This window comes from Protomyces lactucae-debilis (assembly GCF_002105105.1).
Source record: "Protomyces lactucae-debilis strain 12-1054 chromosome Unknown BCR37scaffold_4, whole genome shotgun sequence".
In the NCBI taxonomy this organism is placed as follows: Eukaryota; Fungi; Ascomycota; class Taphrinomycetes; order Taphrinales; family Protomycetaceae; genus Protomyces; species Protomyces lactucae-debilis.
In genome coordinates, this window is record NW_024467996.1 from 212,132 (window position 1) to 233,841 (window position 21,710).

Here is a 21,710-nt window from a genome sequence, read left to right on the forward strand (position 1 = left end):
GCGAAGCTTGTTGCCAAGATGGAGACTAAGCTAAAGAATGGCTTGGATCAATTGGCAGACCGTGGAGGCCCGGGTGTCGTCAAAGTTGCGAGAGCGTATGAAGAGGTGCTTATAGCCCTACAGCAGCCTGAAACTATGGAGAATTACATGTAGCGTATCATCATACCTGAGCGGTCGACATTGCAGCGAACCGCTTATTCAACTCGCGCTCAAAAAAGTCCTCCTCGTCGCTTTCCTCTTCATAGGCAGTAGCTGCATTGCCCAATAAGCTTGGCTCATCCGCCTTTGTATTGTGCGCCCTGCCACGGTTATAGAACCAAATGAGTCGCTGCAAACGGTCTTCTGCAAGCTTTGCTTCAGACAAGTCCAGATCTTGACCATTTGCTAAAGCACCCATAGCGTTGGCTGCAGCAAACCCAGACATGACACCCCCATGCTCGCCTCCACTGATCCAATCATCACGCAACTCTGGCTTACATGCCATATAGATCTGGGTAATGACTTTCATGTTTGTTGAGCGCCATTTGCGCGAACATAGCGGCACTTGAGTCTTGTACAACTTGAGCACGATTTCTTGCAATTGTGAGTGTGGTACACGTAGAGGACGACGTAGGTGAAGCCATATGCGATGTTGTAGAAGCAAATGTGCGCGGCCAGTCTTCTTCTTTGTGCATTTGTGTAGAATCTTGCACAGTGAAATGGCACCAAACAAAATCCTGGACGAGACTGCGTCTGCCGCCTTTTTTGTTTTCCTATTGCTAGGACCGTTGCTGTGGCTGGATTTTGGGTCTTGTTGCAGCTTCGGCGTTGAATTTGTTGAAAGCGTCTTGAAGGGCGACGCTCGTTGTGCTTGTGTCAGTGCCTCCACTTCCTTGGCACGACGGAGCTTCGCCACATTCAAAGCGCGCTTGTCGGACTGCCATATAGGAAGGCCACTTGCATCGTGTCCAGGAAGAGATTGCTCTGCTGGTGAATCTGGTAAGTCCTCTGCTGGCAGCCGCCTCAGTGCTGTGTAGAACGAACTCTCTGAAGCAGAAGCTGATGTACTGTTCAGAGCTAGGAGCGGATCGAGGGATAGCATCGCTTGTTGAAACACCGCCACCCAGTCGCTGTCCATTAGACAAGCGCTGACAAACTCAAATTTGAGTACATGCGATACTTTGAACCATTTAAGTAGCAAAAGTAGGAAACCAGAAATGCCCTTGAGAAGGATCTGAAATTGATGGAGGGCTAGGAATGCTGCATGTTCTTCTGGTTGGTGTCGCGTGTGAGCATCATCTTGCCATGTCGCATTTTGGTCTCCAAAAAGCCAGTTTTGAATGGAAGCGACATCTTCAGGTCCAGGATCGACGTCCGAACCCCCTTGATGTCCAAGTCCGTTGGCTCTGTAAGGCTCACCGGCGCCATTTGTATGCCTCACTTCATTGGTATTGAGGGCTTCTAGATTCGAATGGGTACCAAGCTGAGTGGCGGCATTGAACAGCGTATCCACTAGCTTTGAGATGGCGGACGACAGGTCGGGCAGACACTCATCATAGAGCCGATCTACTCGAGCAAGAAGCTTGTCTTCTTCAACTTCTGGACTGATTGACGCTTCAGACGCTTGTGGCGCATCCCAGCCTCGATCATGGCGCATAAGCAGTTCAAGACTTTGATTTGTCTGAATGTGTGCGACATCTCGGCGCTGCCGGCTGTGAAACATCAAGGTTGCCTCTTCTACACTTTTTGGCACTTTATTCGACAAGTCTTCGCTCCAAGGTAGAGGAAATGGCAATGCCTGATCGGTCTGGAAAATACCCTTGCGACTGCGGGGACTTGGCGGCGGACTAGGTGCTGGTGTTGAGGACCATTGACCGTCGGAATACGTGGGAAGTTCATGCGTCTTATCCTGACGTAGTTCAAAGGGAGCTGTTTGTTGCGGAATCAGTTGCGACGGCTTGAAGCCTGGGTATTTGGATGCAATTTCAGCGCGAAATTGCGCGTACTCGTCGGTGGTCGCCGTCACCACGCCAGCGTTATCGGCCTCCTCTGGTAGCTCATAGCGACGGCGCTGGCGGCGTTTGCACTTGAGCAATTCCAGCTGCTCGCCTAACGTGACGAGCATCGCTTTACGAAGTAAAAGAGCGATTTGACGAACGGGCAGTTGTACTTCCCAGTTTTCTGGGGTGCCCCGAGGTCGTGCTAGAATGCTGAGTAGAAGGGTGACCAAACAGGGACGACAGCTTGAAACCTGCTCTTGTGAACCATCGCCATGTTGCGTCGCTTCCAGCATGATGTAGAGACTGGTCATGATTTGGCGTATATCTGTGATTACCTGACAAAAGAGTGTTTCCATGTCGGGCGTATGAGGCTCATCGCACAAGCTAAACCAGACATCGAATTGCTTTCCTAGTAGCTCAACGAGCACTGGATATGCACCTGCGCTAAATAGATGTTGGGCATTGCGGCGAATCCAGACGTTTTGGACATCTTTCGAAACCCATCGGATGGTCAGTCCTTGGGCAATGCAAAAGATTGTGCAGATGGCATGACGCTTCTCTGTCGTACCGACATGATCAAGCGATGCCAGTGTCAGCTGAGCAGCGATGAATTGCTGAATCAAATTCGTGTCGGCTTCATGCCAGGGCAATAGAGCTTGGAATGCAGTATCAGCTCGTACAACTGAGCGACACGATCGCAGCAGCACAAAGTCTTCTGCATGCGAGTACCATTCATCCAGCTCAACATCCATATCCTCGCTATCTATAAAGTCGTAGTCGATGCGAATATCGTCGTGCGCCTTCTTTGCCTGTCCGTGGGCCGGGCGAGCAGCTGGCTGAGCGTGCAACTGACCAGCATTTATGGATTCTACTGGGCCAGCTGCAGCATCGATCTCGTCTGTAAAGACTGCAGGCTGCGTGGGGTCCAGTTCAGGATGTTTTGGAGCTAGGGCATCTTCAGGAGCTGCTTGCGGGCTTGTGGCAACAGAGTCTAGCTGAGCCTCCTCTGTGGGCATTTCTGGCTCTGTCATTCAGCTAGACTATACTTGCAGTGCAAAGCTTGACCACGAGTCTGCAGTCTTCATCCAGGCGAATAGCTACAGCCAGAGCCCCCAATGCTCCTTGCGATTGTCCTGTGGTCTACGACTCTACGCGTGCACCAGAACGCGACCGTGGGCAGACCGTGCGACATCAAGATTGTGCGACTTTATCGACGCTCCAGATCAAGTCAACGGAAGCGAAGTCAAGTCAAGTGCTCCAATACTAGAACATGGTAGATGCATAGTACACATCGGATACACTGAGAGAAGGAACAAAGCATGAGGCAGACACTACGATCTCTCAAAAGGCCCGACAAGCAACATGCTGTGCGAACAGATGGCTTGGCTACGATGGAGTCTTCTACACCAGGCTCGCTCGACAAGGTAGCAGCTCATACTGGTGATCCTGTCGAAGCACTAGCCTTGGCGATACTCGATCACCCAGCACATCCTATGCACTGGTCAACATTCAAGAAATGGATCATCATCGTCATCTATTGTCTCTTGCAGCTTTTTATTGCCATGACTTCGACATCGTACGTCAGCGTCGTTTACTTGATCCAGGAACGCTTCGGCACATCTCTCCAGGTGACGACACTGGGCCAGTCGCTATTCATTGTAGGCAATGCGGTGGGCCCATTGTTCTTGGGCCCTCTGTCGGACATTGCTGGCAGAAAGTGGGTGTATGTTGGGTCGATCCTCCTCTTCAGCATCCTCAATATTGGCCTCGCACTCGCGCTCAACTTTCCCATGATGGCTATTTTCATGTTTCTTATCGGTGCTGCCGGCTCAACAGCCCTCTGCAATGTCGCAGGGTCCATTGCGGATCTGTATGGCGATGCCAACAACTCTGGTCAAGCTATGGCGCTCTTCGTCTTCACTTCAGGTGCTGGCCCAAGTTTGGGTAGTCCAGTAGGAGAGTGGGTTGCTTTGAACCCAAGGATGGGCCTCAACTGGCTGTTCTGGCTCAATGTAATCATCGGAGGCGCTTTTGCCCTGGGCATGATCTTTGTGCCTGAGACCCTTCCCCGGGTCGTCATTGAGCGTGCAGATCGCAAACAGAACCATGCGTTGTCGAAAAGCACATCCGCCGTCTTGCAGATTAGAAACGTTTCTGTCGTATCTGAGATTCGCTTCGTCGCAACAACGGCACTCCGCATCTTCTTCACGGAACCTATTGTCGCGAGTTTTGGTATCTACAATGGCTTTGCTTACGGACTACTCTTTCTTTACTTGACGGGCGTCTTCCCAGTCTTTACGGAAAACAACGGTCTTTCCTATATTGACGCAAGTCTGACTTACCTCAACTTTGCAGTGGGAGCAGCCGTTATGTTCTGTATTGTTCCCATCCAGACGTGGCTGTACAAGCGCGACAAGCAACGCAATGGTGGTACTGGCAGACCCGAAGCTAGACTGCTCCTCAATCTTGTGACGATTTGGCTATTCCCAGGTGCACTGTTTTGGTTTGCGTTTACCTCTAGTGGCAACGTCAACTACTGGTCGCCTATCGTCGCTGGTGCTGTGGCAGGCACATCCAACACCATGCTCTATCTTTCCATTCTGACGTACCTCTCTGATGCTTACCCAAGTGTAATTGCTTCAGCCATCGCAGCTCTCTTACTGCCGAGTTTCCTCATTGCTGCAGGGCTCGCGCATGTTGGACTTGTCATGTTTGAGAATCTCGGCACACGCACTGCTTTCATCATCCTGGCGGGTGTAAGCTGCGGTCTGGTCATTTTGACTTATACAATCTACTTCTTTGGTCCATGGCTTAGACGGAGATCGAAGCTAGCACGAGTCTTTTGATATCTTCTTTTGTAATATGTACACTTCTTTATATTCTAGGGCAAATCTCAAATTTCATCATAATACAACCGAGTAACTTCTTTGGCGTGCCGGATGCGCAGCTGTAGATGCCGAAACAGGTGGCAAGGGCTGCCGTACATCAGGCGCCGTCGCACTCGTCGGTAAGCGCCGTTGCCATAATCCAGGACCAGCTGCTGCTGTACTGCTCCAAGTCCGGTGATGTTGCACATGCACTGGCCGTGATCCAGCAATGCTGAAGGACCTGCCGAGAGGACTTTTGCCGGCTGGCAGCAAGTCCAGCTGTTCCTGGTTCAGATGGGCACTGTCAGCCGTCATGAGTAGAATGTAGCGCTGACTAAGTCTGGCAGATCGCTTCGAGAGAGTCTCAGACAAACTCGCTGCTGCTGCCGAGAGGACGTGTGTATGAGGGCAATCACGAGCCACTGCATGCGACAGTGAACAGAGCTCAACGTCTTTCAGGACCGGCCTGCCGGTGACAGCACCGAGCATAGCATTACACCCTGCTGCATGCGAAACAAGAATGACAACAGTACGCGGTTGATTTGAACTTGTCGGCTGGTCAAAATTGTCAATGAGCCGATGTAGACCGCGCCGGACGCGATCGTGCATTTCAGGCCAATCCTCGCCCAACTCGCCGCCTGGTCCAAACTGCTGGGAATCCCAGGCAATGTCGAGCTGAACATTGGATGGATCGTAGGGAAAGTCACTATCCTGTAATACACTACTGCTGAAGTTTTGTGGCTCCGCGTTCGCCTCGACAGCTAGTTTGCGTTTCCTTACCAGCGATTGTATCGTTTGTCTCGCGCTCTGCACCAGCTCGCTCATAGCAGGCGGTGGTTGTATATCCTTGTAATAGTCTGGTGTCATCCACTCCCCTAGGAACGCATCAATGCGCAAGACTGGGCGTGTCGGCAACGCTGCGGCCAGTGCAAGACTTGTCTGTATGCACCGCAAAAAAGGTGATGTATGAATCACAAATCGCGTTCCTTGCGAATGCTGTGCAATCGCTTGACCAGTGAGTAGTGCTTGTATTGCACCATGATAAGTGAGCGGCGAGTCGTAGGGTGTGGGTGAAGTCAGGCGCCAGTTGGAGTCGCGCTGGTCGCGGCGTTCGCCGTGCCGCAAGAAGAAGAACTCGTGAAGACCGGCCGCTTCGGTATCAGATTGAGTCATATACAGCGACTGCTGCGACCTGCTTTGCGCTACTGCAGGAGAAGAAGGCCCCTCTTCCGAGGATTTGTAATGTGCTTCCGTCTGGTTTGGTGAAGAAATGCAAATGGCGCCATCTCGAGAAGGCGACGATGGTAAGTACCGACGACATCTACAGATCTAGGTTGAAGCTTAAGCAGCTTATAGTACAGAGGCAAGAGGCAAGGAGAGATGCATGGAGTGCAGGACGGTAGACTTCACCAGCAGCTATCTGTAGCACTCAAGCAGCGTGAACGCAAGGGCAGTCTTCGTGCACTGAAACCATCCTCACTCGACCACACCCTCCTGGACTTTTCCTCCAATGACTATCTCGATCTTGCAAGCGCTGCTATTCTCAGAACCGTCTTTACGCGTTATTTAGAACAACAAGGAACGCTTGCTTCGACTGGATCGCGTTTGCTATCTGGTAACTCTCACCTTGCCAATACCATCGAAGAGGAAGCGCGAGCATACTGGCAATCTCCGGAAGCATTGCTATGTGGGAGCGGATATGAAGCGAACGTCAGTCTTTTCAGCACAATACCTCAGCCCGGAGACGTCGTGCTCTATGATGCATTTATTCATGCGAGTGTGCATGTTGGGCTCAAGACTTCGCGGGCCGCGCGGAAGGTGGCATTTAGACACAACGATATGGCTCACCTACGATCTCTACTACGACATGAAGCATCTGATTTGGTTGACTGCCCAAAGACCGTTTTCATTGCATGCGAGACGGTGTACAGCATGGACGGCGATCTGTGTCCTCTGGTAGACATGCTTGCTGTCATTCGCTCGACGTACCCAAGTGCACGCGTCATTCTTGACGAAGCACATGCAACAGGTGTCTTTGGTCCACTAGGACGTGGTCTCGCCAGTCACTTGGAGCTTGCGAATGCGCCTGAAATTCTCGTGCGGCTGCATACATTTGGCAAAGGTGCAGCAGGGACGGGTGCCATCATTTTATGCGATGCACTCGTCAAGTCGTACTTACTCAACTATGCAAAAGGTTTGATTTATTCTACATTTTTGTCTGCACCAGCACTCTGCCTGATGCGTGCCAGTCTGACAGCATTGAGTACAGGACAGACACTAGCGAGGCAGAATCAACTCTGGCAGCGCACTCGCACATTTCATGCGCTCTTATCCGACAGGCTTTGTGCTGACTCTTCATCGACACTGGTTGTGCCCAGTACAGGTCCTCAGAGTCCCATTATCCCAATATTGACGAGCAGACCATTGCAATTGTCACAGTTCTTGCATGCTCGAGGGTTCAGGGTCATGCCTGTACGGTATCCGACCGTCCCTCGAGATGCTGAGCGCATACGAATTTGTCTGCGTGCAGAGGTGTCGGTCGCGTCACTTGAAGCACTGGTGGATGCTCTAGCGGACTGGCAGAAACTTGGACATGTGGACTCGGGCGCGGTAGCAAAGCTTTAGACTAAGCATGCTGCTAGGACGTTGTCAGTATGCAGAATCTGTATAGAACACCAAGCCAAGTAGGCATTCACTAATCTCGGCTCCACTTTGACACCCACGGCCGATTACGACGTCGACATCCACCACCGCTCGAAGCTAAACACAAGCTCATCTTCCATCATGATTGGGATCACAGGAGCGACTGGAGCGCTCTCTTCTGCCGTGCTTACTCATCTTTCCAAGGGCGAACGCCCGCTTCGTCTGCTTGCTCGAAATACCGAAAAAGCTGCCGCCAACTTTCATGCATTGAAACCTCGTGGTCCGTTCGATGTCAAATACTGTGACTACCAGGATAAAGAAGCTTGTGTTGAAGCACTGAAAGGCATTGAAACGGTGCTCTTTGTGTCTGCTGGGGAGAGTCCAGACCGCGTTCAGCATCATAAATCTTTCATTGACGCGATGTGTGATGCAGGTGTCAAGAGTGTCATTTACACATCATTCCGTGGTGCCGCGCCTGATGCTGTGTTTCATCTTGCCAGAGACCATTATTGGACTGAGGAGTACATGAAGAGCCAGAAGTCACTCAATTATATCCTGCTCAGGAACGCCTTTTACCAAGACGTGCTGCCTGACTTCACTATTCAAGGCGCTATCCGTGGACCGGGTGGATCTGGACGACTGTCGCCAGTTGCAAGACAAGACGTTGCTTCAGTGATTGTCAAACTTCTGGACGACGTACACCCACACATCGGCAAGACGTACAACTTGACTGGACCAGAGGAACTGACCTTTTCTCAAATCGCCACAATGCTAGGTGCTGATTATGTGGAGGAGACGATGGAGGAGGCGAGGGACTCTAGGAAGGCTCCAGGGGTGGAAGATTGGCTCATTGAAGCTTGGATCAGTACCTACACTGCTGTTCGGGATGGAGAGGAAAGTGGTTTAACTGATGATGTGGAAAGAATTACTGGTCAGCCTGCGACGACCATGCAGGCTTTCTTGGCGTTGAGGGGAGAGAAGTAGCTAAGTAGCTTTCATATAGGGCATTGTTACAAAGACCATCGGCCAGCAGGATACTACAGTACGTTGGCGACTTGGCACACTATCACCAGAACCACCAGCTCTTCTTCGCTTGGTGTTCAGGATCACGCGCAACACGACCTGCTGCAGCAGCATCAGCAATCACCTGCGCCTGCGTAGGATCATGCACAGACTCGAAGCCAACACGTCGACCGGCATACTGCTCGAGTAAGAGCGCTTTTTCCTTGGCCAAGTCGTCCTTTGCATCCAACATTGCACGCCAACGGTCAACAGCATCGACTTTTGCCAGGGCAGCATCTTGCTTGACGTTTTCCAGTATTTGTGCAGAAGTTGGCTTGACATCGTGACCAGCTCCTTGCATTGAGTGTTTGGCATCTTGTGCTGCACCCGACAGCTTTTGCTTGACCTGTTCCAACTTTTCCGACACAAACTCCTTCGTCTCCTCCAAGAAGTGTGCTGCTTTTGCATTCGCCTGTGCTGTGGTTTCGCGTGCTCGTGCACTTGCATCGTGGGTATGTTCCTTTGCTTCAGCCCAACCTTGCCGCATGCGTTCACTAGCTTCCTCTGATTTTTGCAAAGCAGCACGCTCCCATGCTGCCAGCTGGTTACTCGTCTCTTGCGTCACATCCTGGACTTGTGATGCCGTTCGGCGCAGTCCACGCTCTGTGGCGGCTCGTGCTTCTGATTGCTTTTCAAGGGCAGCACGTTCCCATGCAGCAAGCATCTCACTCGTCTCTTGCGTCGCCTCTTGCACTTGTCCAGCCGTCTGGCGAAGTCCCCGTTCCGTCGACTCCTTGGCTGCCTCTGCCGCCTTCTCCGTCTTCGCTGCTGCCTCTGATGCTGCTTGTTTGGCTTGTTCAGCCAACGACTTGGCTTGTTCACCAGCCTTTTCTAGCTCAGGCTTCGTCTTTTCCCAAGCATTCTGTGATAGATTCGAGGCAGCTGTAGCAGTCTTCTCCGCAGCCTCGCCGTAATCCACTTTCTGCAACTTGTGTACCGTCTCCTCCACAGTATTATTCCAACCATCCTTGACGCGGCTTAGAAAGTCATCTTGTGTCTTGCGTCCACTGATAGTTGGTTGTGCAGGTGGGAGACGGTCTAGGGAGCGTAGACGCTTCTCCTGCTCATCGAGGGAGCTGACGACTTGCGTAGCAGTGCCGTCGAGGTGTAACGTGGAGATGTAGTAGAGACCCGCTGGTACCGTCAGGCCCGCGATGAAGCCGAGCGTACGAGACATCGCTCTGAGTCTTGAGTAGTGAGTCTTGAATGTGTGGTCTTTGGCTCGCGGAGAATGACGTGGGAAATCATTCAGGTGCGGGAGTTGGAACAGGTTGCGACGACAAAATGTCATGGTCTAAGCTTGGACTCTACTCTACCTCTGCTCTTCCTGTTTACATAGGCCTGAAATACTCGCGTCTTTCCGAGAAATACTGTGGTCGAGACATCGTCGGCAAAGTCTTCATCACTTGGCTTCTCGTCACGCTGATGATGTGCAATAACGATAGATGCGGCCACCATGAAGTCTGACACGGATGATCTATTCAAGAGTCCACTACGGAAGACCAATCTGACTGGCACGAGCTTACGCAGCGCGTGATTGACTTATCGGCAGGGCAACCTCTGGCGCTGATGCCAGTCAACAAGAAGGCAGATTTGGCTGCGGTAAGTTTTATGTTGTACTGACTGACCCAACATTCATGAGCACACAAGCTGGCAGCATTCGACGGTTAGCCGCTTGGTTCCGTTGTACCAGCTTACACCCATGTGTGAGACGATCCATGCCTGTCTGAAGCAGGTACTTGCTTCCAACAATCGACATGCTGATCCCGTGTGGACCAGTTTGGACCACCAGCTATTCGACCTTCAGCACCGTTTGAATGTCATCAGACGACGTTTGTACCTGACAAAGGACGGATGCACAGGTCGGGCAGTTACTGCGTCGAAAGTGGCCATAGCATGCTCCAACAACCCTTGAACAATTCTGACCGTACCGAAGAGTACTCACAGCATTGTGAATCATCTGCTAGTTGCCCCAGGCCTTCTCACATCACCAACTTCATAGAAAGTCAAATGCGAAGACCGTGCCTATCATACCTGCTTCCGACGCCGACCTCATCCTTGATCCGTGATCAAGTGGGCATTGCAACAAAAGAGTCACTAAAGAGAAGAGAGCGGATAGCCTGCTATATAGTGCCGGGCCCGCTGTGTGCCGACGAGTGCTTGCTATTCTCATTCTACAGTACTGTAGGTGCCACATCGTGCGATCATTTCTTCGCCGGCATGGGAAAAAACGCGACTGACAATCACGCAGCCTAGTCAGTAACCATGGGAAACGGCGCGAAAGCCGCAACGAAGCGGGAGCGCAACGCGAAGAACGAGACCAAGGGACCTACGTCCCAGCTCAAAGCGGTATGTCAATCTAATGAACGCTGCATTCGTTCACCAATGTTTCGAGCCCGAATCCTCAGACCAGCATTCACAGGCGCGCGAGTCCTTAGCGTTGAATGCTAAGTCTTTTGACGAGCGCTGATCACTCGAGTCCCCCAGACAGAGTTCAATCAGCAGAAGCTTCCTAGCTAATGTTGAAAGCATCAGTCGCCTGCCGGCGCCGAAATGTCTAGGTCTTCTCGACCAGCATATATATAAGTTCAACGATTACTAACCTTTACAGAATGCTTCAGCTATGAGTATCAAATGCAAGACCTGCCTGCAGACATTCATGGTCACGGCCAAGAGGCCTGATCTCGAGTTGCACGCCACCAACAAGCACAACAAAACTTACGAGGAATGCTTCGCTTGAACGCTTCGCACTTGGACAAACGTGGTCGTTTCTGCTTAGCTTTTCAAACTGTAGAATACCAGTTTCTCTATGCCAGTTGACTTCACTTGCTTGTCTGCCATTGAGATCCTGGAAGCCGGCAAGTTGGGCACCTCTCCAAGTCCTGGTATCCACTATGAGATTGCCATTCAGATGGGAACCACGGAGAAGAAGAGGCTGCCTCCAAGTGCCTTACCACCGCAATTCGTCGGATTCTACATTCAGCATGGGCGTCGAATGCAATCTCCTGTTCGGAGTGACATCAAGCCAGTCTGAATAAATTGCTATGCTATGCATTGACAGAGCGATCGCTAGCGACCGAGACTTCGATGGAGTACAATCCTGCTTGCTTGGATTGGTTGACGCCTGATAGTCCAAGAGAGAATCTCGGAGCTGTGAGTAAAGACTACGAGCTCCGCGCTCTCGTCTGCTTCGTTCGGCACAACATCCAATCCAAAGAGGACTTGATCGTTCGTCTCTCGTGCTTCACTGATGCCTCCCTGTAAGACCCAAGCTTGTGCATCCTTTTTCACTTGGCCAGGAATGATTTTGCTGGTATCGGTCACAGCCTCTCCTCTGTGTCCCTGGCCTTTTCTTACACTCAAGACAGCGACGAGACGGAAACCGTAGATACTGTCCTTGTCTGCTTCATTGTCACGCTTTTCCCTGTGACAGAGTTCAATGATGCGTATTGCACCAAATTGATTTGCGACGACCAAAACACCGAGGTGTTTGATGTGCTTGACCAAGTTGAGCCGAGCGTAGATATTCCTGTTGGCATCACTCCAATCCACAGAAGCAAATGTTTCGGTCCACCACTCGCCACCGGAAAAATTATGCCATTCAAGGTCGAATCGACCGAAATAGATGTCTTTTTCAGCTGCCCAGAAGCAGAATTCATAATTGGGAGCATCCTCAAATTCAGGAACATGTAGCAGTGCGTGACAATCTGGCTGCCACTCGTTCTTCATGAAATCGTCGCCGTACAAGAATAGGCAAGCCCAGTTGTTGCCATAAGCATCTTGAGGACACGATGTGTTGATGAGCGTCTCGCCAAGCTCAGTCTGGGCTAGACCAGGGGTTCCTCTCTGGCTTGGAAGGATCGCGGCCATCAATCGCTTAGAATCCCTTGAAAAGGCGACGCACGGAATATTACCACAGCAACTGAGCTTACGAGCCTCTATCTCAGCTACACCTGGTGGGAGGCTGATGTCTAGCACAGTCACTTGAGCTCCATTGTGTCCGATTGCAAGATAGGGACCCTCCTTGGCCATGGCTACACTCCATGCACTGTGCCTGACATTGAAGATGAGTGGTGAGCCTGTGACATTACCCGTAGGACGCAGAATGACTCTGCCAGTACCAGTCAGGCTGATGAGGTATTCTATACTTCCACAAGTTGCAATAGTCAGATAATTGGCTCCAGGGCCGTCGAATATAGGGTGGGACATCGTCATGTCAAAATTTGGATCGGTGTTGTCGATTTCCAGCGATTGCTGAACAAGGTCGCCATTGCACCTTTCAAAGATCAAGATTTTACTGCACAGAGCAACATAGAAGAGTTTCGTCTTTTCGGAGTAGCATACGAGGTTGTTTCGCCAACTCCAATTTGGATTATTGCGAGGACCCCAACGCGAGCAAAATCCAAGCTCATAGCCGTCAAGCTCTTCGACTATCATCTTGCTAGCTTCAAGGCTCTTGCGATGACGGCAAGCTTTACTGCATTAGTCTTCCAATCCGAAGCAGGTATAGTAGCTAGCGCCCACCGATCTGCACTTTTGCATCGTGTGGTGTAGAGTTGCAATTGAGCGACTAGCCGAAGTGAATGCAACTCGGCCAACTTTCGACTTCCACCAGGCCAACGCCAACATGTGCCGGCAAGCTCCCGAGGACGAACTTGCAAGGACCTGGCTCTTTTTTGCTGCTATTTCTGATGTTTGTGGTCTGTGGTATCTGCATGACTTGCGAAGCTACTAGATCTATCCGATGTGTCAAGCTGGCGACTTGGCGATGCTACCTTCCATCCACCATCCACCTTTTGCAGCATTCAATCTTACGATTATCTGTACTCCAGCCACGCTAGACCGCTTTTCTGCTATATTTGGATCCATTATACGTCGCATGAAGTGGTCGATCACGTCAAGAAGCTGAGCTATTTTGAGCTTCCTTACTGACTACAATGGTCAGGGGTCATTTGCGTTGGCAGTCCTCTGCCCGAAATATACCCGATGACTACTCCTGGTGAGTATATGCATGTGCTCCTCGGTCCCTTCTGATCGACTATGCACGATGAACTATGAGCCTTGTCGTGCTTTCGCAAGGCTGAACACGCGATCTTTGGCTACCTTGCATCAACTGACTAGCACGTCTTATTCCTGGCTTTCCGTTGACGCTATTTTTGTAACCCTCTGGATGGACTTAAAGCAGTCCATCGCGACCTGTCTGGACCTTCAGCTTACAACAAAGTCACTCGAATGGCTAAATTACTCGTCGCCCTGGCTACCATCGCCGCAACATCCTATGTGTCGGCAGCACCTAACGTGGCTACCTTGAATGCTAGGAAGAGCATGACATACGCTGGCTATAACATGGCCTCTAATCTGGCCGGCGGTGGTTGCAAGACCCAGCAGCATTGGGGAAGCGATTTCGATATAATCTCCAACTGGCCCATCAACGCATTGGGCAAGGCAAAAGCTATTCGTATTTCGTCCACCAGTCACTGCAACGCTCTTTCACGGATGGCCGAACCTGCTATGCAGCATGGCTACAAAATCTTTGCCAGTCTCTCGCTCGATGACGATTTGTTTGAGTCAGACAAGTCGGCATTGCGAGCCTTCTTGATCAACGACCCAGAGCACTGCGATGCGCTTTCTGCTGTTGGGGTTGGTTCTGAGGTTGGTTCGAGTGAGGCATCCGTATATATTGTGGTGGGGAAGATGCGAGAGGTGAAGGAGTTGCTGGCCGATGTCAAGTGCCAAGTGCCACTGACGCACTCAGCTGCCTTCTCAGCGTACCTCAATACAGCAGCTGGATTCGACAAGGTTGTCGCGCTCTCAGATGTTCTTGCTGTGGATTACATTCCATACTACGACAACAAGACTGACACGATAGAAGCCAGTGTGGAACTGTTCAGGGAAGCTATTCAAGCTGTGCAAAGCCTTCACAAAGACAAACCTTTGTGGATTACAGCAACAGGATATTCCACAAGCGCCTCACCGGAAGATCACTATCGAACAGCGGCGTCTCTGAGCAACCTGCAGAAATACTGGTGGAGCATGACGTGTGGAAACGGCCCGCTTACCCAGATTCCCTCCTTTTTCTGGTTCTCTGCTTTTGACGACCACTCGAAACATGGAGAGACTGAGAGGAACTTTGGCCTGGCCACCCCGGACAAAAAGCCTAAGATTGTGCTAGCTTGCCCTAAAGTTTGACTTGCCCTTGAGGCAGCTCGGGCGACCATAGCCATAAATAGATGAGAACAGCATTCTTAGCCATCAATTAAACCTTGAGCCTATCGCATGCTGGGCAAAGCCGAGCTGTCTGCATCTACCTCTCACATATGTGGTGGTCGTTGTTGCCAGTGTCATTCGCCAGGGGCACATCACGACGGAAACATTCGCTGGGTGTGAATAGCCGAAGTAACTGGTCCACCTTCAACCGCGAGTCTGCAACAAGTCAACTAATGCAGACTTCTCAAGGGCACACTTGCGCATCTGAACGCATGTATTTTTGTCTCCAGACGTGACTTTTTGTGACTTCATCTGTCATGAGGCCACTTGCAATCGGCAATTCTCCCTCACCGCCCTACAATTCTCTGCCGGGTTTGCCCGTTCTGATCTTCTGAAGCCTGGCTGTACTTTGCCTGTTGTGTTTCCGTACCCGGAGTACCCACGCACCACATGAAATGGTCGACCACGTGGGACTGCTGAGCTGTTCCTGAGTTCACTTGCTGATTCCACTTGTCAGGAGTCGTCGTATTCGGAAATAGACACTCCGCGCAGAAGCTAGACTTGTGAGTCGAGGCTTAGCGTGAGCAGAATTCGACCACGTTCATCTGCTGTGATGCGCATCTTTCATAGCTTCATGGCATGGACTGGTACTCTCAAAAATGAGGTCAGTTGGTCTATTTCTGATCTGCCCTGGCAGTCGTTATACTACGTTGCAGTCTTTCAGACTCACGCGCTCTGAACCTTTGGGGTCTAGACTGGCTTGGACCCTTGTCCGGGTGTCTCTACACCACACGTAGCGGCTGACTACGCGGAACAGATGAGCTATTCTGAACTTCATGACTGAAAATAGCTATCAGGGGTCGTCACAGCGTTGAGAACGTGCTCAACTGTCCATGGTCTAGACCTCTATTGCGCATGAGCATATGATTATTGGTTCCCTTGAGCATGCGATGCATGCCGGTCGCTACGCGCTGTCGTTCTTTCGCAAATCTGCTCACAAGGCTCTTGGTTACCTTGCATCAGCCTCAAGGCTAGACTGGCAAATCTTGCTTCCGGTCTTCGTCAAAGCTAGCGCTATTTTTGACGACATGGAAAGACATAAAAGGAGCCCTTACGGCCCTTCTCATCCTTCATCTGACAATCCTCCAGTCCGATGACTGCCAAATTCCTCGCCCTGACTGTCTTCGCAGCAACCTTCTTTGGCCCAGCTGCAGTCTATCCTGCTGAAGGAACTCAGCCCGCCGACATGAAGTACGTTGGCTACAACATGCCTTCTGAAAAGGTAGGCGGCTGCAAGACTGAGGACGACTGGAACAATGAGTTCCAGATACTTACCGGATGGCCCATCCATCCACCAGAAAGGACGCTGTCTGTACGCATTTATTCCACCAGTGGATGTAGCGCTCTTGAACGCATACAGAACCCTGCAAAAAATCATGGTATCAAGATCTTCGCCACTCTTTGGATCGACAAAGACGATAACGGACCATTCGATCGAGACTTGGCCGCACTGCGCACTTTCTTGCAGAAGGACCCAGCAAACTGTGCATTGCTCTCTGCTGTCAGTGCCGGCTCGGAAGATGGCCTTCGAAATGTCTCGATGTCCACTGTGGCAGACAGGATGAAGACGACGAAGAGTTTGCTGGATGAATTCCAGTGCGGCGCGCCTCTCACTCACGTGGACGTCTTCCCTGTCTACCTCGACGATGCTGCCTACGTCGGCGACACTTTCTACCAAGTGGTTGCTGATCTCTCAGATGTCCTTGCTGTGGATGGCTATCCTTACTTTGACGACGTGACTGACACGGTCGAAGCCGCCGTGGCCCGTGCCAAGGAGAAGTTTGATGAGGTCCAAAACAAGTACTCGACCAAGACCCTTTGGGTGACGGAGACAGGTTGGCCTACCAACGACGACAAGCATCACCGGACAGAAGCTTCTGTGGGCAATCTTCGCGAGTATTGGCAGCGTATGGTTTGTGGTGATGGCCCACTCACGAAGTATGCCTCTTACTTCTGGTTCTCTGCCTTCGACAACCCTGTGAGGACGGAAGTTGTTGAGAAAAACTTTGGCCTGGCCACTGCTGACATGCAGCTGAAATTCCCCCTCGATTGCCCCAGCAACTGAGCGGCGCTTAGATGACCCTGCTATTCAAGCGGTCACTAGAATTGTCCAGCGAGCAAATGTCCAGCGGCAGGACAATTCCGCGCGCAAATGTCCAGCGGCTGGACAATTTCGTCAGGAAATGTCCAGCGAGCAAATCAGCACATTTTATTTCCCACCTGCACCCGGCGCCACGGAAAACATTCTTGCACGACAGCAGTCAAAGCTCTGAGCGCTGCACCACCTTGAAACTATCGACTGCTGTGGTTCAGATGGCTTGCTTCTTGTACATACATACTAGAGAAGGCTTCATCATTGACATGCTGGCAGACTGGATGCCAACTGCCAACAGACCAAGGCCCAGGCCCATCTGAAAGTTTACCTGAAGCTTTCCTTAGGCACGACTTTGCTGTTGACATCTCTGCATACCAGCCCGCCTGATGGCCTTGGATTGATATTTGAAGGCAGGTCGTGAGGTTTGCATTAAAAAATTGGATCGATAAGAGCTACTTGACTGTCTAATAATACTTTGTGGCTGTCTCAGTAATCGCCGAGAATAAGAAGAGACGGCACTCGGCTTGGGCTGCTCACGAGTCTACAATGCTTCAATGCCATAGCTCGAGTCATCGACCACTTTTGTGTTCCCGAGGCCGAGCCCATAAGAAATTGCAGCTTTTGCACGATATATGCACTCTTAAGAACATCTGAGCTTCCTTGCATAAGATACAGATGATCTTGCGACATTCGTTTCGAAGCGAGGACGGGAGAACATACCAGCCAGCGGATAGCGCAAATTGAGCGGGCTCGACCATCATCTCGAGCGACTGCGACTTGACTCTGTCCAACTGTTTACCTGTACCGTATAAGTCATCGTACTTGAAGGCAGCCGTGCGATCGCCAGCTTTGGCCAGGCCAATGGAGTGCCTGGCTGCAGGCGAAAAGTTGGAAATTGCCACAAGTTGGTAGTGGTCGACCGGATGTCGAGCACTCGATTTGCTCGATGGCGGTTCCAGAGGATGAGGAAACTTGAAGCATTGTTGCCCTGCGTCAAGCTTATCCGGGTCTCAGATTTCCTCCATGGTCAAAAGCGTTGGCAAATGAACGAGGACTTTTGCCTGGCGTGCTTCTGCAGAGCATCGTGCGCTGGGCAGCAAAGAGCAATCAGTCTCTTTTGAAGAGGGGTTCAGGCGAAGGAGTTCACCGATGACGTTTGCCACCGAAATGCACATATTCAAGAATGATCCTTCGACAGCCGAATGCCTAAGAAAGAAAACGTCTTGCTCGAAGTCACAGACGTCAATGTGCCCTTTCTTGCAGACCTTAATCTTGGGAATTCGTGCCTTGAAGTGCGGAGCAGCCAAGAGGGGAATATCTGAAAGAATAGCATGCCAAAGACTCGCAAGGCAGGTTTGGCGTCCATCTCGCATGGTGCCATTCTCGACAAATCGCTTCCTGATGCCATCGCGCAAATGATTCGTAGCTTAGCAGCTTAAGTCGACAGTTGGTCCTTGTTGCCAGAAGGTCGCTTCTGTAATAGAAGGTCCCTTTGAAGATATCTGGCACGACCATTATCGATTTTTTGTGTCGGATGATCTATCTCTGGCGAGACCGGGTGCGACTGGCTGTTTGAACTAGCAAGCTTGCGTGATGAACATGCCACTTCAGCAGGGCGCTGCACTAACGCCACCTCCAGTTCTAGATCTCCGTGTCCAAGGAATTGTGTTGCTGTATCTGACATATCGCTGTTTTGCTGTGGCAAATCTTCATCGACCAAGTCGTCGTTGGCGAATAGGTCCACGTCTTCAAGATGAGACAACTTCCTTCCGCGCTGTCGCGCTGTGCAAAGAATCCGCGAGCGGACTTGAGATCCATCCGGCAGCTGCTAGCTTGGTGTCCTCAAGCACGGGCCTCGAAGTACCGCACACAGCCATCAAATCCTCACAAAGATCAGACAACTTCCTTCCGCGCTGTCGCGCTGTGCAAAGAATCCGCGAGCGGACTTGAGATCCATCCGGCAGCTGCGAGCTTGGTGTCCTCAAGCACGGGCCTCGAAGTACCGCACACAGCCATCAAATCCTCACCAAATCCCAAATCTGCTTTCCTAAGCAAGGTTTGTCGCTTTGGAACGTGTGGTGTGCAAAGATTCGATGGGATTGCTGATGTCTGGAAGGATTGAGTGCAATGCCCGTACGTCGTTTGACTTGGCACACTCGAAGATCATGGCTATCCTGAGACCATTGCACCACCAAGACGACCATGATCTTGTATCTGGTCTTGTAAACTCCGCGACATGTCCTCCAACCACTTCGTCAAATTCTTGAGGCGTTTCGCAATCAAGAAGGGCCCTGGCGAGATCCACTAACTCCTCTGCGCGATCGTGAGTGATCACGCTAAGGTTCTCGGACTGTAACTCCATGCTCTTGAGGTAATGATATCGGCAACCTTTGAGAAGGCTTCCAGGCAAGTTCCTAATGATAGAGAATGCACCAATTTCTATCAACGACCATGGAAAAGCTCATTGATGGGAACGTAGATTGCTTCAGACACTGAAGAATCTGTATCTTCTTCGCCGAGGGCATCAACAAATTGCGTAGCTTCCTGAATAACTTCGTGTGAGCGTCAGAAATACATAGTAGTGAGAACGTTCGTCCTGATTTCGTTGACACTTCAGATTCGCCAGAGTGATCCATACTCAGAGGATGACGCCGCTTGCGGCCAACAAGACTTCGTGCTATGCTTCAGGTCAGATGTGTTCGAGAGAGCCGTCAACACAGCAGTCCAGTTTGCCAAGCTCAATAGCACAATTTGGAAATACCAAAGCTATGGCGACTCTGATGATGTGTCGGCAAACGCATTGGCCTTCTAGCCACTGTCAAAACGAAAGAATTAGAACCATGTGATCTGTGACAATGCCGAATTGCCGCGGTCAAAGTCGAGACCATTAGTCAGACTGATCGAGACAAGATAGACATAGGCATATAGGTTGTTGCGATGTCTAATCAAGTGCCGAACCTGATTTAATATAGTTCTGGTCATACGACACGTTTGAGGAGAGCAACGCCCGTAATGGAGCCTTTAGTTAGACTAAACTTCTCTTGTAGCGCACTTCTGGATGTCGTTGCACCGCAGGTTGTACAAGATCAGGACGCTTCTGCTGAAGTCCTCTGACTTGAACAGTGAAGTATTGAGGCTCTTCCTGAGAGGTGTAGAAGCCATTACTTGCCTGCTCAGACGCTCAGGAGTGTTTTGGGCTCGCAACGACCTTGAGACAGTTCAGCTCCTCTTGCTGCGCGTAAGAAATTTGCTGCGGTCTGTCCTGGTGGGGAAAAAAATGTGCTGATTTGCTCGCTGGACATTTCCTGCCTGAATTGTCCAGCCGCTGGACATTTGCGCGCGGAATTGTCCTGCCGCTGGACATTTGCTCGCTGGACAATTCTGGTACCCGCTATTCAAGTAGCTTTATAGACAGATGAGAGCAGTATCTATATCCATCGATATCAGCTTTGGCCCTATGACTCGCTAGCTAGCTTTACTACTTCTCGTACCCGAACTCGCCAGGGGCAGCTGCTGTCTGGGTGCACGTGTCTTGTTCGAAAAAGTTTGAACGACGAGCAAGAGCAGCACTCGATATCTGCACGCAAGCATCCTCGACACGAGCCGGCCCGAGCCAAGCAAACTAGCATACACCAGCAGGGCCCTCGGATCTCCACTTGACCGGACGTGCCTATTGTTACTCGTGCTAGGAGGCCCCTTCAAAAATGGATAAACTCAATGAAATACGCATGCCCGAGTTTATCGAGCGCCTAATGGACTCTCGCAAGGCCTTGAATCTGCCCTTCCCGGGAACAGTTGAGCACATCTCTAGAGAAGGTATCGCGTCTACTACATAATACACGCAGCTTTCGCTAACCAGCTAGTCCAAATGGATGTCCAACTCACCCGGCAAATGTTCACAGGCATCAAGGCGGACATCACCAAGATCGGTGGTATCTCCCCTGCAGTCTTCCACATGACGCATTCCTTCTCAAGCGGGTCTCAGATGCTCCCGCCATACTCCCTAGGCGCGGCGTTCGCCACCAACCGCATCTTCATGAATGGTAATGTGGACAATGACGGATCCGTCTCTGGACGCTTTCACTACGGTTGGTCACCGGAGAATGCACGGCACACGACCAAGATTCAGACTCAGACAACAGCAGAACCCGGCCAGAGCATGCTGCAGGTGGAGCATGACTGGAAAGGTGATGACTTTAGCATCAACCTCAAAACCGTCAACCCTAGCTTCCTCGATGGCGAATTTTCAGCCGTTAGCATTGCTCACTACTTGCAAAGTGTTACACCTTCGCTGGCCTTGGGAGTCGAGGCCATCTGGCAAAAGCCACCTTCGACTGCCGGACCGGAAGAGACATCGCTGTCGTATGTCGGTCGTTACGTGCAACCCACCTGGATTGCTTCCGCACAAGTGTCGCCACAAGGTGTACTTGGCATGTGTTTCTGGAAGAAACTCTCTCAAAAAGTTGAAGCAGGTGTGGAGTGCCAGCTTATCAGTGCTACAGGACCCATGGGACAGACCAAGACGGAAGGTACGACGACGCTTGCAGCTAAATACGACTACTTGCACTCTACGCTGCGAGGACAGCTCGATACAAAGGGAAAGCTCAGTTGTTTGTTTGAGAAGCGTCTATCGGGTGCAGTCAGCTTGACATTTGCAGGAACATTGGATCACTTCAAGAATGATGCCAAGGTCGGTCTTGGCGTCAATCTCGAGATGCCAGCATTCGACGATCCTAGCATGATGCAGCAGTAGATGTACAGTATTTAGCGGCATTTCATCTCCATTCCAAATTCTAG

General features: G+C 51.1%; 12 protein-coding genes across 12 annotated transcripts; 8 read left to right on the top strand and 4 right to left on the bottom strand.

Moving 5' to 3' along the window:
• Positions 1 to 43: 43 nt before the first annotated feature.
• On the bottom strand, positions 44 to 3,113 carry BCR37DRAFT_377201 (uncharacterized protein). Its single transcript, XM_040868756.1, has one exon. The coding sequence runs from the start codon at positions 3,008 to 3,010 to the stop codon at positions 161 to 163; it is 2,850 nt and encodes a 949-aa protein (XP_040727005.1). The 5' UTR covers positions 3,011 to 3,113; the 3' UTR covers positions 44 to 160.
• A 71-nt stretch (positions 3,114 to 3,184) lies between these two features.
• Positions 3,185 to 4,894, top strand: BCR37DRAFT_377202 (MFS multidrug transporter-like protein). The gene has a single exon (XM_040868757.1). The coding sequence runs from the start codon at positions 3,299 to 3,301 to the stop codon at positions 4,823 to 4,825; it is 1,527 nt and encodes a 508-aa protein (XP_040727006.1). The 5' UTR covers positions 3,185 to 3,298; the 3' UTR covers positions 4,826 to 4,894.
• A 70-nt stretch (positions 4,895 to 4,964) lies between these two features.
• On the bottom strand, positions 4,965 to 6,019 carry BCR37DRAFT_412254 (histidine phosphatase superfamily; the record flags this gene model as incomplete). The annotated part of the gene is made up of 2 exons (XM_040872218.1): positions 4,965 to 5,058; positions 5,088 to 6,019. 2 exons carry the CDS (start codon positions 6,017 to 6,019, stop codon positions 4,965 to 4,967), a joined length of 1,026 nt encoding a protein of 341 aa, XP_040727007.1.
• Positions 6,020 to 6,226: 207 nt separating this feature from the next.
• BCR37DRAFT_344698 (8-amino-7-oxononanoate synthase) lies at positions 6,227 to 7,471 on the top strand (the record flags this gene model as incomplete). Its single annotated transcript, XM_040867579.1, has 1 exon — positions 6,227 to 7,471. One exon carries the CDS (start codon positions 6,227 to 6,229, stop codon positions 7,469 to 7,471), a length of 1,245 nt encoding a protein of 414 aa, XP_040727008.1.
• A 159-nt stretch (positions 7,472 to 7,630) lies between these two features.
• On the top strand, positions 7,631 to 8,473 carry BCR37DRAFT_391301 (uncharacterized protein; the record flags this gene model as incomplete). Its single annotated transcript, XM_040870989.1, has 1 exon — positions 7,631 to 8,473. The coding sequence occupies one exon, from the start codon at positions 7,631 to 7,633 to the stop codon at positions 8,471 to 8,473; it is 843 nt and encodes a 280-aa protein (XP_040727009.1).
• Positions 8,474 to 8,555: 82 nt separating this feature from the next.
• On the bottom strand, positions 8,556 to 9,728 carry BCR37DRAFT_391302 (uncharacterized protein; the record flags this gene model as incomplete). Its single annotated transcript, XM_040870990.1, has 1 exon — positions 8,556 to 9,728. One exon carries the CDS (start codon positions 9,726 to 9,728, stop codon positions 8,556 to 8,558), a length of 1,173 nt encoding a protein of 390 aa, XP_040727010.1.
• A 375-nt stretch (positions 9,729 to 10,103) lies between these two features.
• On the top strand, positions 10,104 to 11,120 carry BCR37DRAFT_240876 (uncharacterized protein). Its single transcript, XM_040866553.1, has 3 exons — positions 10,104 to 10,257; positions 10,331 to 10,900; positions 10,974 to 11,120. Exons 1-2 carry the CDS (start codon positions 10,189 to 10,191, stop codon positions 10,805 to 10,807), a joined length of 546 nt encoding a protein of 181 aa, XP_040727011.1. The 5' UTR covers positions 10,104 to 10,188; the 3' UTR covers positions 10,808 to 10,900; positions 10,974 to 11,120.
• BCR37DRAFT_344266 (uncharacterized protein) lies at positions 10,817 to 11,291 on the top strand (the record flags this gene model as incomplete). Its single annotated transcript, XM_040867555.1, has 2 exons — positions 10,817 to 10,900; positions 11,163 to 11,291. 2 exons carry the CDS (start codon positions 10,817 to 10,819, stop codon positions 11,289 to 11,291), a joined length of 213 nt encoding a protein of 70 aa, XP_040727012.1.
• Positions 11,232 to 13,101, bottom strand: BCR37DRAFT_377205 (uncharacterized protein). The gene has a single exon (XM_040868758.1). It carries the CDS (start codon positions 12,986 to 12,988, stop codon positions 11,621 to 11,623), a length of 1,368 nt encoding a protein of 455 aa, XP_040727013.1. The 5' UTR covers positions 12,989 to 13,101; the 3' UTR covers positions 11,232 to 11,620.
• Positions 13,102 to 13,783: 682 nt separating this feature from the next.
• On the top strand, positions 13,784 to 14,740 carry BCR37DRAFT_385952 (glycoside hydrolase superfamily; the record flags this gene model as incomplete). Its single annotated transcript, XM_040870401.1, has 1 exon — positions 13,784 to 14,740. The coding sequence occupies one exon, from the start codon at positions 13,784 to 13,786 to the stop codon at positions 14,738 to 14,740; it is 957 nt and encodes a 318-aa protein (XP_040727014.1).
• Positions 14,741 to 15,911: 1,171 nt separating this feature from the next.
• BCR37DRAFT_385953 (glycoside hydrolase superfamily) lies at positions 15,912 to 16,883 on the top strand (the record flags this gene model as incomplete). Its single annotated transcript, XM_040870402.1, has 1 exon — positions 15,912 to 16,883. One exon carries the CDS (start codon positions 15,912 to 15,914, stop codon positions 16,881 to 16,883), a length of 972 nt encoding a protein of 323 aa, XP_040727015.1.
• Positions 16,884 to 20,641: 3,758 nt separating this feature from the next.
• Positions 20,642 to 21,666, top strand: BCR37DRAFT_344446 (mitochondrial import receptor subunit tom-40; the record flags this gene model as incomplete). Its single annotated transcript, XM_040867564.1, has 2 exons — positions 20,642 to 20,729; positions 20,777 to 21,666. 2 exons carry the CDS (start codon positions 20,642 to 20,644, stop codon positions 21,664 to 21,666), a joined length of 978 nt encoding a protein of 325 aa, XP_040727016.1.
• Positions 21,667 to 21,710: the final 44 nt, after the last annotated feature.

Excerpts from the sequence above, each read along its gene's own strand:
- BCR37DRAFT_377201 (XM_040868756.1), bottom strand. The coding sequence starts at position 3,010 with ATGACAGAGCCAGAAATGCCCACAGAGGAGGCTCAGCTAGACTCTGTT.
- BCR37DRAFT_377202 (XM_040868757.1), top strand. The coding sequence starts at position 3,299 with ATGAGGCAGACACTACGATCTCTCAAAAGGCCCGACAAGCAACATGCT.
- BCR37DRAFT_240876 (XM_040866553.1), top strand. The coding sequence starts at position 10,189 with ATGAGCACACAAGCTGGCAGCATTCGACGGTTAGCCGCTTGGTTCCGT. Across the intron at positions 10,258-10,330 it reads GTACCAGCTTACACCCATGT|TTTGGACCACCAGCTATTCG; the intron begins GTGAGACGATCC and ends CGTGTGGACCAG.
- BCR37DRAFT_377205 (XM_040868758.1), bottom strand. The coding sequence starts at position 12,988 with ATGATAGTCGAAGAGCTTGACGGCTATGAGCTTGGATTTTGCTCGCGT.